This window comes from Schistocerca gregaria, chromosome 3 (assembly GCF_023897955.1).
Source record: "Schistocerca gregaria isolate iqSchGreg1 chromosome 3, iqSchGreg1.2, whole genome shotgun sequence".
In the NCBI taxonomy this organism is placed as follows: Eukaryota; Metazoa; Arthropoda; class Insecta; order Orthoptera; family Acrididae; genus Schistocerca; species Schistocerca gregaria.
Genome location: NC_064922.1, coordinates 335,739,783 through 335,759,184, shown reverse-complemented (window position 1 = coordinate 335,759,184; position 19,402 = coordinate 335,739,783). Strand labels below are relative to the sequence as shown.

General features: G+C 42.5%; 1 protein-coding gene across 1 annotated transcript in view; it reads right to left on the bottom strand.

The window, feature by feature from the left end:
• Positions 1-18,992, bottom strand: part of LOC126356236 (uncharacterized protein DDB_G0284459-like) — a 399,334-nt gene extending 380,342 nt beyond the window's left edge. Inside the window, exon 1 of the mRNA XM_050007061.1 lies at positions 16,947-18,992. Within this exon, the coding sequence (XP_049863018.1) occupies positions 16,947-17,027 (81 nt within the window). The 5' untranslated portion in view covers positions 17,028-18,992. The remainder of the gene's footprint in view (positions 1-16,946) is intronic.
• Positions 18,993-19,402: the final 410 nt, after the last annotated feature.

Genomic DNA, 19,402 nt, shown 5'->3' with positions numbered 1-19,402 from the left:
ACATCCAAACCGTCATCGAACCCATCGTTCTACCATTCCTAGACCGGCAAGGGAACTTGCTGTTCCAACAGGACAATGCACGTCCGCATGTATCCCGTGCCACCCAACGTGCTCTAGAAGGTGTAAGTCAACTACCCTGGCCAGCAAGATCTCCGGATCTGTCCCCCATTGAGCATGTTTGGGACTAGATGAAGCGTCGTCTTACGCGGTCTGTACGTCCAGCACGAACGCTGGTCCAACTGAGGCGCCAGGTGGAAATGGCATGGCAAGCCGTTCCACAAGACTACATCCAGCATCTCTACGATCGTCTCCATGGGAGAATAGCAGCCTGCATTGCTGCGAAAGGTGGATATACACTGTACTAGTGCCAACATTGTGCATGCTCTGTTGCCTGTGTCTATGTGCCTGTGGTTCTGTCAGTGTGATCATGTGATGTATCTGACCCCAGGAATGTGTCAATAAAGTTTCCCCTTCCTGGGACAATGAATTCACGGTGTTCTTATTTCAATTTCCAGGAGTGTAGTTCGTGGTCAAGAAAAATTCCTCTTTAATACAGGCAAAAATTCTCATGAATGCTGGGTGTTGAACAGAGGTCCTGGATTTAAGAGTCAGAGAAACTGACCGGTCGGCTGTGGGAACGGGTGCGGCATGATATGTCAAGCATGTTTATCCAGCAGCGTTATGGCTGTCAAATCTCAACGGCACAGAAAGCTGATAACACTCAGAAGAACGTTGCCTCTTGCATAAAGTCATAAACATTGTGGCTGTCATATACTGCATGACCCATGTTAGACCAGCAGATCTAGCTTCGAACGATGAATGATTTTTTTCCAGTTGCGTGGTAGAAGTTTCGTTTAAACAATGACTTCATTATGGGGGGGAAGGAACACATTACTCTGTATTAAATAAAGATTTAGGAAAATAGCAATGTGATAGGTGTGTAGTACTTGGATGAAAAATGGATGAAAAATGATAGGTCAGGACTTGATATTACTTTACGCTGCTAGTAAAACGATTGGTTGGACTGCAAATTTGGCCGTGTACTGCGCAGGCTGAAGTGGAATAAATGTCTAGGTACCCAGCAGATGTCTCTCTGGTCACCGCCGTGAGAGTCCGCCTTCGTCACCACTTCACATAATTACGCGGGACAGATGCTGACAGAATGCAGCAGCTGCGGAAACCTACGGACACCTGCGCCACGGACTCCCCCGCCTGACTCAGAGCTGCGCCGGTTAAGCAACATGTTGATAACGACACCGTCTTTCGTCGAAACCAACTCTTCAGTTCCGAAAAGTTTAACACGGTTAATTATTTGACCGCAGGCTCCACTTTCCGCCAGTACCCTAAATAAAATGAAGATGAATTACTGAAGGAACTTTGTTTCTTGTGTGAACATTGACAGCCTTCTTGACTCACTTCGCTAAACTTCATGACGCGATTTTATTCGAAATGGATTAGGGAGCCAGAATTTCGATAAGCAGCGCAGTTTTGATGCCAACAAATTTTTGAGAAAGTGTTCCTTCACACTTCAAACAACTAACTTTACACATATGAGTAGAGTGAAGATTGTACATACATAGATAAAAGGGACAACTATTTAACAAAGGCACTTACTGCTACCTGCAAAAGATACTGCATCTATGAACAAAGAACGAGAAAATAATGTCTCAGTGCAACGAGGCAGAGTAGGGGAGAGTTTCAAGGAAATGGTAATATAAACCTGATATAATATGGAGAATTAAAGTGAAGTATTCGGAAATATTTTTGATAGGATGCTAAATACTAAATGAAAAAAAATGACAAGCGAAACAACTTAAAACAAAGATTATGAAGACGTCTAAATAAAAAACTTATGTTGGTTTGATGCCATATTTCGTATGATAAGATGACGGGTGCTTAGATAGCAAGCAACAGACAGAAATTAGTACTAGCACTCCAGAATTTCTTTAAATGTTCGTATAATGCAAAAGATGAATCAGAAAAACAGATAGTTATGAATAAAAAATGACATTCCAGTGAGTCGTATAAAGCAATTCGAAGGAAGGGAAGATTCTATTGTTTCAGTAGATATGAGTGAAGTCGGAGGAAAATTTATAAAAGAGAAATTTGTCTAGCTCTTAACAGAACGTCTGTAGTGGAAAACAGTTTCTCAAAACCGAATCGATGCTTAAATATATTACTTCACCAGAAACGAGGCACGCAGCAAATAACGAAGTTTCGTTTTTACAGCCCCCTATTCAGATAGTGTAAGATACTTACTAAAATTAAAACCAACTGCACAGAAAAAGATTAGAATTTAATCATGCTGTCCTTGGAGATGCATATAGTACAATGGATTATTTGCATGTAGCGAAGAAATTTATAGGTCGCAGCTTTGTAAATAAGTTATGGATACACCTTCCGTTAGTGTACTGAACAACAAATGTAGCATTTCTACAACTTCTTTTAAATTTGATCAGGATAGTGGGGCATTCAGAGTTGAAAGCGGATTCAGGTAAGGAGTTTCCTTATCTCCAAACCTATTCTTAGCAGTCAAAGTGGACGTTTTGAGATATCTGAACTGGGAAAATAAACAGAATACTTGTCAACGCATCATATCTGCACTGCCTTTCGTTAGATGATATTGCATAATTCTGCACAAGTGCAAAGTATGTCTTCTTGCTTCTCTCCATCCTCCAGCCCGCACCCTAGACACGCTACGAACATATCTGCAAGAATAATCAATTTTATTTCCTATGGCTCTCATAGACACTATGACCAACAACGTCATACATTTATGTTAGTGGTATATTACTGGTCGAGGTAATCAGAGCGTATCGACTATTCCTCCTCTATACCAAACTTACATTCTTTTAGTAAATTCCAAACAAGTTTTAAGTTGGTTGCGCATTTTGGTGGTCACCAAATTCGACAGACAGTCCTTATGTTGCCATTATTTTATTCATTATTTCTTGAAACTAGCAGGGTTAAAATATATTACAGAAACCTCTCCATGCGTTTAAACTGTAAAACTAACCGTTCGCCATTTAGCGAGATTCCTGTCATCAGTGAACGACAACGGTACGTGACGTCATCTGGCATTCAGCTAGCCTGCTGAACAGTTAGCGCATCTCATTGGCCACTGATGCAGTTAGTGTGCGAGTATATATAGGCGCGCGCTTTTCAGTAAACACGGGCCTACAAATGGGCCATTTGCAAGATAATTATGACTGTGTGGCTAAGAGCAGCCACTGACCTCAACATAAAAAATTGTCCTACTGGGTATTAATGTATGTGAAGTATAAACTTTTACAGTCGCCCATCTAAGTGAGATCCATTCCAGCCCCTCCTATGGTTTTTTTTTTGTCACTTATTATTCCTTCACCTCTAACAATGATTTTTAAATGTGAAAATTGGCAAGATGCGGTGTGGTTCGGGGTCCACGCCAAACCGTAGTTGCACCTATGATTGTTTAGGTAAGTCAGTTCAAAGGTCAGAGTAAGGTAAGGGTGTACCACCGCCTAATAAAGCACTGCAGCGTTCAAACCTTAGGACTAAAGACAGCTTTACTTACCCACCGAGCGCATCATCATCATCATCATCATCTTCATAATTATCATCATCAATACCAAGGATTACTCTTGTTCAGACGTTCCTGCAGCAGCAGCTTCATTTTGCACTTAAGGAAACTAGTCTCGGCGGTTTCACAGAAATACCAAAATTTAATTTCGACAATTTATTTAGGCCCTACACGAGACTGACATATGTTACCAAACACAGAAACATATAGTGATGTTCACAGCTGAATAATGGTACTGAATAGCAAATAACATTCGCATTAAATTCTGTATTAGGGAGTCTCGGTCGAAAGTTGTTCAGTTTATCTAAAGAATGTTGGTTTTTGGATTACAAATGTCCACTCAAACTCATTAAGTTCACATTTCTACAATCTATTTTTAAATACTTCAGTACATCCAATGTATATCCTACGGATTGCAGTAGAGAACTGTGCTGATGGAACGTAGAGCACACCTGGAGTTGGTATCATCCCTTTTCAACAAGTAAGTGATCAAGATGGTTATGTATCAACACTGATACAAAACACACTAGCAACAGCCTTATGACACGCAACAAGTCTGGACCCAGCTTTACATGTTTATTACTACGTCACAATTTACAGTTGTAGCTCTGAAATTGTTAAAATACTCTGTGGAATTCGAGCCTCTAGGCGTCCAGATCACGAAACTATGAGAGAAAGGACGCCCCTAATTCCGTGAAGGCTTATTCTGTAATTAATTCCATTGAAATACTTACAAATATATTGCTACAGTCCACTAATTATTCTCATGAATAGATAACGACGGTTAACTACACCACATAATGAATGTGCGAGCAACAGTTTTCCATCATTATGTTCTCATGTGGAGGTTATGCCTACAGCTTCAGCAGCGTTTAATAGAAATTCCAAAACAAAAAGAATTCTAATGTATAATGAGCATTCATCGTTGGGCCAGAAACACACTGATGATTTGGCCTCCCGCCAGCAGCGCGAGGAAGAATGAGAGGCAACAGCCGTCAAAAACTCACTTTCTGGGTAATGCTTTCCGTTCCAAGATTTTGCACAACTATAAATAAGGTTTTGTTCATTGGCTTTTTGTTTTTCGAGTACGTGGTCTTTCTAAAGTAAAGGCGGAAACTGCTGCCATCAACCGTTATTGCAGACGATCAGTAGAAAAGTTTTTTATTGACAGAGGGAACCATTAACGCTGGATCAACTGTAGCAGAAACTATTTGCGCATGAACGTTTACATCTTAGTCAGAGAAACAGAAAGCGGTTGGGAGATACTCAGGAAATATACGACATATTGTTGCACTTTTGAACTTCAAGCCAAAAGACAATCTGTTTGGAGTTTCTCCTTTCTGTGCCATCCACCAAAGTGAAAAAGCATGGCACCTGTGAGATGAAAGTAGTTGCTTCGCCCATCTGAAAAGGTAGTGTTTCCGCTAGATAGTGCAGCTAAGCAGTTATTAGCACCTTACTTAGGTAGTGAGCTGACATCACTTAGTTCCAGTAAGATGGACGTGGAGGAATTATGGGCAACGTCTAAGCAGACTGTAAATTGTGGTCTGAAGAATTACGTGTCTAGTAAATGGATAAAGGATGGAAAAGACCACCATGATTTAGTAACGAAATTCGGAAGATGCTGGGGAAGCAGAGGCTGTTGCACTCTAGAATCAAAAGAGAATGCACGAATGATGACAAGCGAAGATTAGTAGGGATTCGTGCGTCTGTCATACTACCACCCTCATACCATAGCAAAAGATCTACCAGGGAACCCGAGAAAATTCTGTCCTATGTAATATCGCTAAGCGGGTCTAAGGCTTCCATTCAGTCCCTTGATGACCAGTCTAGCGTGGCAGTCGAAGATAGCGAAACGAAAGCCGAAGTTCTAAATTTCACGTTCAAGAACTCATTCACTCAGGAGAATGGTACAAATATACCGTCATTTGACCATCGGACAGACTCCCATACGGACGACATAGCAATAAGCATCCCTGGCGTAGAGAAACAACTCAAAGATTTCAAAACAAATACGTCACCAGGCCCGGATGGAGCCCCATTCACTTTTACAGAGTCTCTACGGCCCTGGCCCATTACTGAACTTGAATTTATCGTGAATCTCTCGCCCGGCACAAAGTCCCACGCGACTGGAAAGAAGCGCAGGTCACTCCCGTCAACAATAAAGGTAAAAGAACGCAAAACTATAGACCAATATCACTAACTTAGGTTTGCTGCAGAATATTTTAACGTATTCTCAGTTCGAAAATAATAAACTTTCTTGAGACTGACAAGCTTATGTCCACGAATCAGCATGTTTTTAGAAAGCATCGCTCGTGCGAAACTCAGCTTGCCCTTTTCTCACATTGTATACTGCGAACTATGGATGAAGGGCAACAGGCAGGTTCCGTATTCCTAGATTTCCGGGAAGCATTTGGCGCAGTGCCCCATTGCAGTCCGTTAACGAAGGTACGAGCATATGGAATAAGTTCACAGATATGTGAATGGCTCGAAGACTTCTTAAGTAATAGAATTCAGTTCCAGAATGAAATTTTCACTTTGCAGCGGAGTGTGCGCCGATACGAAACTTCCTGGCAGATTAAAACTGGGTGCTGGACCGAGACTCGAACTCGGGAGGTCACGAGTTCGAGTCTCTGTCCGTCACACAGTTTTACTCTGGCAGGAAGTTTAAGGAAGTATGTTGACCTCAACGGCGAGTGTTCATCAGAGACCAGGGTATCGTCAGGATTGCTCCAAGGAAGTGTGTTAAGACCGCTATTGTTCTCCATATACATAAATGATATGGTGGACAGGGTCGCCAGTAATCTGCGGTTGTTTGCTGATGATGCTGTGGTGTACGGTAAGGTGTCGAAGTTAACTGACTGTAGGAAGATACAAGACGACTTAGGCAATATTTCCGGTTGGTGTGATGATTTGCAAATGGCTCTAAACATGGAAAAACGTGAGTTAAAGCTGATGAGTAGGAAGAACACACCTGTAATGTTCGGATACAGCGTTACTAGTGACCTGCTTGATCCAGTCACGTCGGTTAAATCTCTGGGCATAAAGTTGCAAAGCGATATGAAATGGAATGAGCATGTGAGGACTGTGACTTCGGTTTATTTGGGCAGTTTTAGGAAAGTGTGGTTCACCTGTAAAGGAGACTGTATAAGGATACTTGTGCGACATTTTCTTAAGTGCTACTCGAGTTTTTGGGATCCGTACCTGGTCGGATTGAAGGAAGATATCAAGCAGTTCAGAGGTAGGCTGCTAGATTTGTTACCGGTAGGTTCGAACAACACAAGTGTTATGGAGATACTTCGGGGATTCAAATGGAAATCCCTAAAGAGAAGGCGACGTTCTTTACGATATACAATATTAAGAAAGTTTAGAGAACCGACGCTTAAATCTGACCGCCGAATGATTCTACCACCGCCACCATACACTGTGTGTAAGGACATCGAAGATAAGATACGAGAAACTGGCCGCATACGGAGGCATATAGATAGTCTATTTGCGAGTGGAACAGGAAAAGGAAATGACTAGTATTGGTACAGGGTACCCTTCGCCACTCTTGTGGAGTATCTATGCAGATGCAGGTCTAAGTGTAGAAACATTCGAAGTCTGTCAAGTCTCCTTTTGCATCAACATAATCCCCAGCTCAAACAGCAGGGAAAAGTATTTTTTTGCAAATTGAATGGCGCCCAAAAGTGGTAAGCTAACACATTTCCTAGGTAGTTACAAGTAATGAAAGAAATGTGCAAGAGTTCATGTGGTGTGCGGTGAAAGAAGTGTTTTGAAAACGAGTTACAATCGGTCAATCCAAAATACTTTCAGTGTCGTTCTCATGAAACGAAAATAAGATTCCCTTTCGTTCATTACGAATATTTATAAAAATAGGAATGCGATTCTGAATAAAAATGTTATTTTATTCTTAGCGATTTCCTCAACTCCCGATATCCATACACTACTGGCCATTAAAATTGCTGTACCACGAAGATGACTTGCTACAGACACGAAATTTAACCACAGTAAGAAGATGCTGTGATACGCAAATGATTAGCATTTCAGAGTATTCACACAAGGTTGGTGCCGGTGGCGACACCTACAACGTGCTGACATGAGGAAAGTTTCCAACCGATTTCTCATACACAAACTGCAGTTGACCGGCGTTGTCTGGTGAAACGATGTTGTGATGCCTCGTGTAAGGAGGAGAAATGCGTACCATCACGTTTCCGACTTTGATAAAGGTCGGATTGTAGCCTATCGCGATTGCTGTTTATCGTATCGCGACATTGCTGCTCGCGTTGGTCGAGATCCAATGACTGTTAGCAGAATATGGAATCGGTGGGTTCAAGAGGGTAATACGGATCGCCGTGCTAGGTCCCAACGGCCTCGTATCACTAGCAGTCGAGATGACAGGCATCTTGTCTGCATGGCTGTAACGGATCGTGCAGACACGTCTCGATCCCTGAGTCAAGAGATGGGGACGTTTGCAAGACAACAACCATCTTCACGAACAGTTCGACGACGTTTGCAGCTGCAGGGACTATCAGCTCGGAGACCATGGCTGCGGTTACCCTTGACGCTGCATCACAGACAGGAGCGCCTACGATGGTGTACTCAACGACGAACCTGGATGCACGAATGGCAAAACGTCATTTTTTCGGATGAATTCAAGTTCTGTTTACAGCATCATGATGATCACATTCGTGTTTGGCGACATCGCGGTGAATGCACATTGGAAGCGTGTATTCGTCATGGCCATAGTCTACTGGCGTATCACCCGGCGTGATGGTATGGGGTGCCATTGGTTACACGTCTCAGTCGCCTCTTGTTCTCATTGACGGCACTTTGAACAGTGGACATTACATTTCAGATGTGTTACGACCCGTGGCTCTACCCTTCATTCGATCCCTGCGAAACCCTACATTTGAGCAGGATAATGCACGACCGCATGTTGCAGGTCCTGTACGGGCCTTTCTGGACACAGAAAATGTTAGACTACTGCCCTGCCCAGCACATTCGTCACAGTACGCCAGTCACTACTTTTGATGAACTGTGGTATCGTGTTGCGGCTGCATGGGCAGCTGTACCTGTACACGCCATCCAAGCTCTGTTTGACTCAATGCCCAGGAGTATCAAGGCCGTTATTACGGCCAGAGGTGGTTGTTCTGGGTACTGATTTCTAAGGATCTATGCACCCAAGAGTGCGTGAAAATGTATTCACATGTCAGTTCTAGTATAATATATTTGTCCAATGAATACCCGTTTATCATCTGCTTTTCTCCTTGGTGTAGCAATTTTAATGGCCAGTAGAGTATATTCTAGAGATGTGATTCGCTATTTTTTCGGAATCCCTTATTTGCTCTCGAAAGCGTCAGATGAGCAAGGATGCATCTGGAATCATCCAAGTGTGATGTGTTGATGTTTCTGTCATAGCTTAGCCGGTACAGGTGTGAGCAATGAAGTGAAAGTCGGCAACTGCGAAGTGATCAACAGGCGTGCTCAAATTGAACGGAAAGTCTTACTCAAACTTTCTACGCCCAGATGGCCGGAGAACATTCTCTCTAACCGAATGAACTCTACTGTACTATAACATAAATTTATGTGTGTGAAAAAGAATAAAAGAATCTCGCCATCTGCTATGAGACCATGATGGGTGGCGAACTGGTTAAGTCAGTGGTCTCTACAGAAGTGGGATTCAAATAACACTCGACCATTGTGATTTACGTGCCTCGTGATTTCCTTACATGAGGCCAGGCGAATGTCAGGAGGGTTCCTCCAGCAAATTCGTGATAATTTTTCTCCCCTTATACTCGTCCAGCCGTAGAAAATGCTCCTACTCTAATAACATCGATGTAGGTGGGATGTCATAGTAGCCTTCCTCCCTTTTACAATGTACAACGAACATTACAGTCCACAATATAATAACAAGCCAACACTCAAGGTGGTTCATGTCTAATCCATGAAAAGTCACCATAAATGTCGCAAGAAAACGACGACACAGTCTCCAAACTGCGGATGTGTTGTAACGTTTATTCGAGTACATACATTCTGTGGCGCACAATATGAAATCGTTGATTCTGTTAAGCGTGAAGAGATCTGAGACGAATCTGCTTTTGGAAGGAAAGAGATTTCGACCTGGCGTAAACTTTGGCAACTTGCTCTAAAAATAGCATCAAGTAATGCTTGTCTCGACGACGCTTGTTTCCTTGGAGTGTGTCGTAAATTTCGGGGCGTTGTGCCATTCAAATAGCGGCGACAACACAAAAAATACCTATATCAATATCTTTTACTCCATAACTTGTCAGACATACAAAAGAGCTATATCGCTGAATATGTCCGATATATATCTGCTATTCTGGCGCAAGGAATAGTATAGTTTCAATAAAAAATTAAAAAAGAACAGATAATGGCTAATGATGCTTGCGAAAACGCATTGGTCATTATTTCATGTTCCCATAGCCACTAGCCGACTCGGTCAAAGAGATTACAAATATATTTAGTGAGTCAAAAATTATTTGAGGTAAGGAAGGTACGCGTCGCATCCTGTATGCTAATGAGCTAACGTGTACCTTCTAGGTACGGTGTAATAGTAATCCACAAACAAAAAAATATTAAACGCTAGCCATCACTCCTTTGGATATAATAACTTTTGTGATTCTCCTGCAAAATTTAATTCTTGCTCATGACACGTCATCAAATGCTCGACCCTTAATGTAAAAAAATATCGGTGTGAGAATCTTGCCTTACTCCTCCCCATAGTTAAATTACTGTTGACATCCATTTAAATCACAACACTTTAGACAGGATTAGCGACACGTGTAAACAAGATAGGCAACGACTGTATTTCATTGTCGGTACAGCAGACGAAGCAACACACTATTATACGACCATGAAACATTACGAATTGTTCATGAAAATAAAGTTTTAAAAACTCGTTTGAGGAATTACTGCCGGCTTCTGTAGCCAAGCGGTTCTAGGCGCTTCAGTCCGGAACCGCGCTGCTGCTACGGTCGCAGGTTCGAATCCTGCTTCGGGCATGGATGTCTGTGATGTCCTTAGGTTAGTTAGGTTTATGTAGTTCTAAATCTAGGGGACTGATGACCTCAGATGTTAAGTCCCATAGTACTTAGAGCCATTTGAATCATTTTTTTGAGGAATTACTCTGAAATGATCGCCTAGGGTGTGGCACACGTTGCAGTAACAGAAAATGCTGAACTGTACCGCACATATTGTCTTTCTCTGTAGTACATTTGAATATGTGACAAAAGCATTGACTTATTCAACTTGTCGAACACACAAAGAATGGTTGCAATTGTCTCATAACAGATTATTCACAATAGTTTTACGAAGCAGTTTCCAGGAATAGTTCGTTTCGCATCCGGTGGTTCTCCGCCTTGAGGTACCTTGTCTGAATCTTGATGGTGGAAGAGATTTTCAACACCTTCATATGGATGGCAAGGAAAGCAGTGGTGATACAGCACTGTTTTTTCTAATCAGTATTATGGTGGAAGAGATTTTCAGCATCATCATTTGGTTGGCAAGAGAAGGTGGCGGTACAATAATGCTTTTTCCTTATCATGTCACTTTTCAAATCTTTCAGAAACGTCAGATGGAATGAGGACGTTGGACACTGTTGGTGATCTAAGGAGGTCGTTAAGCTTGGCGGCCCTCCTGGCGATATTCAAGAGGAGAAGCACAAACACGATACGGCACTCAACATTTAAATAGCACAGTCACATAAACAGTTATATTTACACACTTGACACAGAAACAGTATCTAACTACGATGATGTAAGAAGAAGAATTACGATCACTGCCCACGGTGAGATTGATTGCCGCCTAGTGGCGTTGTTGGCACGTTACGCACCAACGAAAGTACTTTGTATAAGCAGAGCAGAGACGAATGGGGGCATCATTCTAGCAGCGATACGGGCCTCAGATGGGCAAAAGGCGACTTTGACGAAGGGCAGATTGTTATGGCCCGCCGCCTGGGAACGAGTGTTTCGAAAAAGCTAAGATGAGCAACCGTTCTCGTGCTCCTGCCGTGAGCGTCTATGGAAGGTGGTTGAAAGACGGTGAAGCCAAGAACTGGACGACCACTGCCACCAAAACATGGAGGTCGTGGGCTTTCCAGCTCTGTAAAGTTGGATAGGCGGCGATTTGTAGTAGAACTTACGACAGAGTACAATACAATACTGGTGCAGGAACGAGTACTTTGGAGCACATCGTGCAGCGCACTTTGTTCAACATGAGGCTCCGCAGCTGACGACTCTTGTGTGTTCCTTGATGAACCAACTACATTGTCAATTACGATTGCAATGGGCGCGGGATCATCGAGATTATACAGTGGATATATGGAAAGGTGTCTGATGAATCACGTTTCTTGATACACCAGGTCGATGGTCCTCTCCCGATACACCGCCATCCAGGCGAACAGCTACTCGAGACATGCAACTCGCCACTGAAGCAGGTTGATGGGGCTAGTATTATGCTTTGGGGGTCACTCATCTGGGCTTTCATGGGACCTGAAGTAGTAATCGAAGGCACTATGACAGCCGTGGACTACACGAACACGGGCCACCTGCATCCCTTCATGCTGTGTTCACTGCGGCCATCTCGTGTTGCAGCAGGATAACTGTCCATATCACGAGGCCAGAATTGTGCTACAGAGATTTGATAAGAATGACAGTGAACTCCGGTTGATGTATTGTCGATGAAATTCGCTTGAGGCCGATGCAACACATCTGGGACGCCAACTAGGAGACTACAAACCACCGCCCCGTAATTTACAAGAACTGCTTGATCTGTGTGTAGACATCTGATGCCTCATATCTCCGGAAACCTACCATGTACTTGGAGTGTCCATGACACGCATAATAGCAGCTGTATTGCGTTCCAAACGTAGACCAACACGCCATAAGGCAGGGGTGTCCAATTCGCGGGCGGGCCGCATGCGACCGGAAGCAGATATCGGTGTGGCCCAAGAAGTGAGATCTACTACAGGATCGGTAAGAAAAAAAAGTCTTCTTACTACGTGGCCCAGGTACGCTAAAAGGTTGGACATCTCTGCTTTAAAGGATGTCGTCATAAAGTTTTGGGTCGTCAGCATAGTATTTAAGGTTTCAGAAGGATGTAGGTTGCAGTAGGTACTGCGAGATGAAGAAGCTTGCACAGGATAGAGTAGCATGGAGAGCTGCATCAAACCAGTCTCTGGACTGAAGACCACAACAACAACAACTCTCATTAGGGAGGACCGAATTTCATATTAGTGATCGGCCATCCAGAATTACTTTGTCCTTCGTTTCCCCAAATCACTCAAGGCAAATGCCTAATTTCTTCCTATGAAAAGTTCTACACCGATTTCCTTTTCCAGCATTCCCAATCCGAGCGTGTGTTTCGTTTCCAATAGCCTTGTTGCCGATAGGACGTTAAGCCCTACGCTTTCTTCGCAAGCATCTTAAGTACAGCCACTACCAATTTTATAGAGGTTTGGTTGACGTGTAGAAACACCGTTTTTCTTCTCTGCTGCATTTACAAATGCAATGGCAAGAATAACTAGTTTGGTGCCGTAAACAGTGCGTTATATGATGCATTATTCCATGATGATTTTCAGTTCGACAGAAATTGTGTGACGGCCAAGTATCACATACTTTTCTTAAAAATGAAGGGGAGGCAAATACCAGGGAGTGCATCAATGGAATTAGACATTTTAAAAGTAATTCGGTGCAGTATCTACAGCTGCAACAACTCTCAAATCCTATGCCTTTTTGCGGTTATGGATTAACTGAAAAGCGACAGGAAAAATATTTACATGGTTAGAAGTTTTAATTTATTTCAAGACGCAGTATTAAGTATTACCGAATGAGGTCACGCTGTAGTTAAGATATTAAAATGTCATTCAGGGGGAGCAGACTTCAAATTTTTGTAGAGGCGCCCCTGCTGTTTCGCTCTTCCTCTCAAAGCAAATTCCAGGACAGGTTTTTCGAAAATGCCGATTTCGCTCTCCATGCTTCTTCATTCCGAGTTTGTCCCATCTCCAACTACTCCCAGCTTTCAAGGAAAGCAAAAGCTATGGTAAAGTTAGGTGTTTTTCTTCCAATAAAATCATTTAAAAGTCGGTGTTACGCAGGTTTTCAACAGGGTCGGAAGTGGAACTTTTTATGGTCTCTTAAAAGTCGCCATTCGTCTTCCGAAATATTAAAAATACTCCATACCCCCGGTCCCCTACAAACTATCGTATTGGCGCTCTTGCTCGGTTTATTTATATTTAATCTCCAAAAGAAAATTCGCAATTACATGAATTTACGAAAATCTTTAGTTAAAACTTCGCTAGTTCTGCTCTACCCTCTATCACTAAACCAACCAATTTGATGTGGCTTCTAGGGGTCTCCTGGAACTTATTCCTAGCACGGTTTGACGCAGCCATCGGCTAGTAAGTGTTTACGGGCTACTGATCACGACTTGAGAGCTGAAACCAATATTGCCAACTTTTTGTGGGCATTGGCTGAAATAAACTTCACGAAACTAACAGCCCAGTTGCTATTCTTGTTTCTGAAGTATACTTAATATTTAGTTAAACGTTCGGTCGACGTTTTAAGAGAGGACACTGACGCAACTATCGCAGCTATACGTCCATCAAAGAACCCAATTATGGCAGCAAAACGTTCAGCAGACAATGCGTAATTGGCACGGGCACTGATAACATGTTTGTTAAGTAAAGAGCTGGTTGGTATAATGACGTCGACAACATTACGTATCTCGCAGTGCAGTGTGCGGGTTTATTCTCAACTGCTGCGTCTCGATTCCTTTGAAGAGACATGTATTCCTACAGAAGAATATATTATGATCCATGTGCTCCACACCCAACTGTGAGACGGCAGGCGTATTGTCAAAAGCTGTTCGCATTTCATATACTATGGATTCCATTCAAGACGCGTTATCAGTGGGAAGCCCCGTGATGGATAGCGTGGTATCGTTGAGAGTATGTTTGATGTCTATGGTAGATGTAGCGCTGGTTTACTTCGTTCCTCTTCATCGTATAATATTGGTCGGCATATCGCAGTCCGAACCTATGATATACAGTTCAGTTACTTAAAAACTTCCCCATTTTCGAGAGCAGCCGCGTGGTCATTGCCAGGAAACTAACCGCCTTCTTCAAAAACATTTTCTCTCTTCATTTCTAAGCAAAGTATTAATTCCACACACGCCAAATAACGACAGTTATGCTGTATTACTCGTATTAGTAGAAAAATGTTTCAGAATGGTGCTCTGCATAGTGTCGGACTTCGGAAATTGAGATGATCTTAAAACGGTTATTGCAATAAGCATCATTCTTGCAGGCCATGCAAAGAAAAGAAGGTTGTGGTTTATAGCCCCCAGGACTAGATCATTTAGAGACGGAAACACAGTTTCGGTTGGGAGAAGGAAGTCGGCCGAGTCCTTTTCAAAACAACCATACATATAGTCAACTCAAGCGATTTACGCAACATGGAAAATCTAAAGCTAGATGACGGAAGGGGAATTTCAATGCCCCTCAGTGCGCCACTGCAGAGGTGAAAGAGCTTAAGGTTCTTTCGGCACCCCGCCTGTTAAAAGAAGAAAATTGGCTCGGGTAAATATGTATAACCAGGCAAGTGGCCGTGACCTTGAATGCCTGCACTAACTGAAATGACCCAAAGATTTAAATCCCACTCATTACGAAGAAGACTGCGATATTTAACCACTGTGTCACTTCGCTCGGTTTGCAGGCTAGGCTATTCCCAGATGTGTTCAGGTTAGCTAGAAATTTTGACGGTGGGATAAGGTCGGTAAAAGCAACAAACCGTCAAATAGGCCACTTGTAATTGCTTGTCATCATACCGCGCATCTGTGACTATTTTTTCAACAATGTAATATTTGATGCTCTTTATTTTTCAATGTGAAGAGGACATGTGCTACCTGTTTGCAGTCTTGGTATATGAGAAGTTACCTATACACGTATTTGCAAACCTATAGCTTGAACAGTGCCAGTTTCTAGCGATAGCTGATGATAAAGCCAAGGAGCGTAACAATTACGGTCGTCTGCGTGTAATTTCGCAACCGAGGTGGTAACCTCAAACCTGCTGTCGCTCTTGTCCACTAGTCCACACAAAGTCGGCTGAATCACATAGAACAATTCTACATTTCAAACATCTTTTTACTAAAGTACGAAGAAGAGACTACCTCTACAGCGCTAAGTCGGATCCTTCGATGGTTGTACTATTGAGAGGGACAATTCGTTTTTCTTTATCATATTTTTATAGGCAATGTATTTGGAGTAATCTGTCTCTTTACAAAAAATGGTTCAAATGGCTCTGAGCACTATGGGACTCAACTGCTGTGGTCATTAGTCCCCTAGAACTTAGAACTACTTAAACCTAACTAACCTAAGGACATCACACACATCCATGCCCGAGGCAGGATTCGAACCTGCGACCGTAGCAGTCGCACGGTTCAGGACTTCGAGCCTTTTTTTTATCTCATTTTGTTCGTTTCAATTGTTCGTGGCGGACGTCACCTGACGCCCATTGAAGTTCATTATTGATCCATTCACTCATTTTTTTTTACTACATAGGGCAGCTAACCCTGTGACCCAACACGCCGCCTAGAACCGCGAGACCACCACGGCCGGCTGTCTCTTTACACAGAGGGAATTTATAAGATACGAAAGTCGATCTGTCTGTCTAGCAACCGATATCGCGATCACCACTATGAGATATTGATCCGTTCATTGTAAGCGCTACTATAGACCACGGTACAGGTAAAGTAAACACACTCGTTATCGATCTACAAAACGAAGAGCAAAATTAGCTGAACTGTTTTGTTGTATTCCACTCGTACTTTGGGTTGGCTTACGCGCTTTTACGAAGGCAGACAAAAACTATGAATTCACAGGAAATAGATTTCGTCTCTAAGAAACTATGTTGTTTTTTGTGAGATCAGCTCTTTACTCTCAGCAACACGTTTTGAAACTGACGGTGTCACGTTACCAAAGGCAAAATGTTCTTCCTATTTGCTTAAATTTTCAATTACCTTCGTTTTATTGTAGGCTGCAAACAGAAAGTGTTCACACTGCCCCAGGAAGATGCTTCGCACCTGTTTTCAGGTCAGTGACCAAACATTTAGTCCGCTAAGTCAGACTCCACAACTGTCAAACAAATGATACCGATAATTTTTTTTTATTTTATGCAGTCCTAGGTCCCTTACGTCTTCAGTCCTTTCCCAGTGACATTTTTAAATTTTTTTTTTAATATAACTTAACTCAGCTGTGCCTCCTATCTCCCTTACCTCTTCAATCCTTTCCCAGTGATGTGTGACTTTACCATTGATGATGCGATGTTACGTACGCGACAAAGCTTAAAAAACAAGTTTAGAAGCTTACCTTCTCTAGTACTGCTAGGACGTCTTCTATGGTCCACCTGCGGATTTCTTGGAGCGCAGCTTGTTTGCTTCTCGTAAGCATGTCTCAAAAGCTGATTATCGTGTATTGTAGGCCGTGTAGGCGACCAAAAGCCTAGTTAACAGTTTGAACGGTACGCGCCAAAGCTCTCAGCTGTTGGCCGCCACCCGCCACACAAAAACACGAATAAATGACCACGCTGTCAACAAGCGAAGCTGAAGCGACGGCTGCGGTGAGGGACGCACCCTGTCGAACACAAAACAACTCGTGGCCGGCAGTGCGGCGACAGATTCCGCGGCACTTCTTACGGCAAGCTTTGGCACACGCAGTTGTTTTTGCTCTGGGGCGCGGTACCGGCTGCACTGTCACGACGATTTCTTGCGTCTTCGAGCTTATGATATCACGTTTCCTGTGGAGACACGGAGAGGGGAAGCGCAGCGCATCGCGCCCAGCGGAAGACCCGGCAGTTGTGGTGGCAACCGTTCGACGACTCACCGGCGCGGCACTCGCTTCTTACATTGCCTCACAGGTGGCACCACGTTGCTCGTATAGCGTCGCCCGGCCGCGTCTGTTGTCAGACGAAAGGCTTGCACGCTGAGACGAAAGCGGCTAAGTGCTACCAAAAAAATCGTGTTTTACGTCAGCTGACATCGACGGACGTCAGTTCCTGTTCCGTCGTAATGCAGCAGAGAATCCATCAAAACATCGCTCCACTTGCACTTCTCTGTAGTCATGCTGATTGTACCAGCATTGCGCATTAATCGATGATTCGATATGTACTTAAAGTAACGATTTTAAAATCTAGGCTCATGAACAAACACTGTTGCTGAACTGGTACTGAAAACTGCGTATAACCTGTATTGGCTGTTGTATTTATACCACATCAATTTTTTGAATCCAAGGTCGAGCATTTTAACTTATTGTCACCAATTATCAGATGGACAAAGAGCAATGCTTTTTGAACGTATAACATGCAGAGCTGCCCAGTGCCTTCGATACATCATTAAACTGCTCTTGACTTACCTGTATCCGGTGTACTAACAACGTATATAATGGATCAAAACGCAACAGTGAAGGATGATGGTTAATAGATAGCTGGCAGGTCAGACAAAGGCAGGAGCATATCATCTCCAATAGAAGAATCTCTTACGGTGATCAGTTGAAATTAATATGACAGCTACTGACTGCTCTATATCTTAATCAACTATATATTTGACATAAATTAATGTTACTGACCTTAATATGAAATGCAGTTCATAGATGTGATGTTTGTCAAATGCTCACATACATGATAATGAAAATAAGATCCAATTACAAAAGATCTCTAAATTAACAATCACACCATCAGATATTGCTGCAAAAAATAGCTGTTGACAGTTGGAAAGTGGTCCTTAACTACAGGTTAATAAAGATGAGAGAAATTACCCTGGTAGATACCTGTGTACAACCCAGATGTTTACACCATGCAGCTGCTAGTATCCATAAAGTAACAAAATTGGTGGGTTATTTTACAGGAAACAAATATGCATGGATTAATCATAACGAGAACTGCATACAATGTGTTCATTCAAAGTCTACTATCTTTTCCACTAAATTTATTAAGGATGTCATCATGTTGACTAACTGCCACATGGCATTATTGCCCGAAGATATGAGAATCCTGAGTCGGCATCCTGCTATTTATTTGCCAGCTTCTTGCTAAATGGAGCTTAGCTAAATGGACAATAACTGTTGCTGTCTATCTTTTGGGACTAATTATAATACTAGTGTGTCTGCAAAAATAACAGTCTGATCGATGTGCATTAAATACACAAGAAACAACCGAGTACCCACGATTAAACTTTGTGGAACTCCATTAAGGATTTTCCTCCCTCCCAAAAAGATAAATATATAAACAAATAGTGAGTCTACAGTTGATGAATTATTAGAACTCTCTACTGACATACAATACAGCTACTGCAAGTTTGCTCTTAGATACTCATCAACAGAATAAAAAGTGTTGTTGATTAGATTCCAAGAGACATTGAATTTTTATAATGGATAGGAGTATAGTGTTAAAGTGCAGGCTGACCTTACATCTTTCCACATCATGACTTATTTTCTATCTTTTACTCAACAGATAAATGTTTTGTTTGATTCATGTGTCATGGTTATGTATTTTCCCATGTACTGCTGACAGATCAAGAGTTTTTTGACTAAAGAGACAGTAAATACAGGACACTGGCAATACTTTCAATTATTTGAATGTTGATTTGATGGTTGATCATATGGCTACTCCTTCGCAAAAGTCAGATTTTTCTCTGTATAACCCCCCCCCCCCCCCCCCTGAAGGGGTGCCATTTGCTATTGCTGAATATGCATGTCCATGATACAGAGTGTTTATATAATGTGGTTGCCTGAGAGTTCTGAATGTATTGCAAATCCCCTGACTTTTTTAG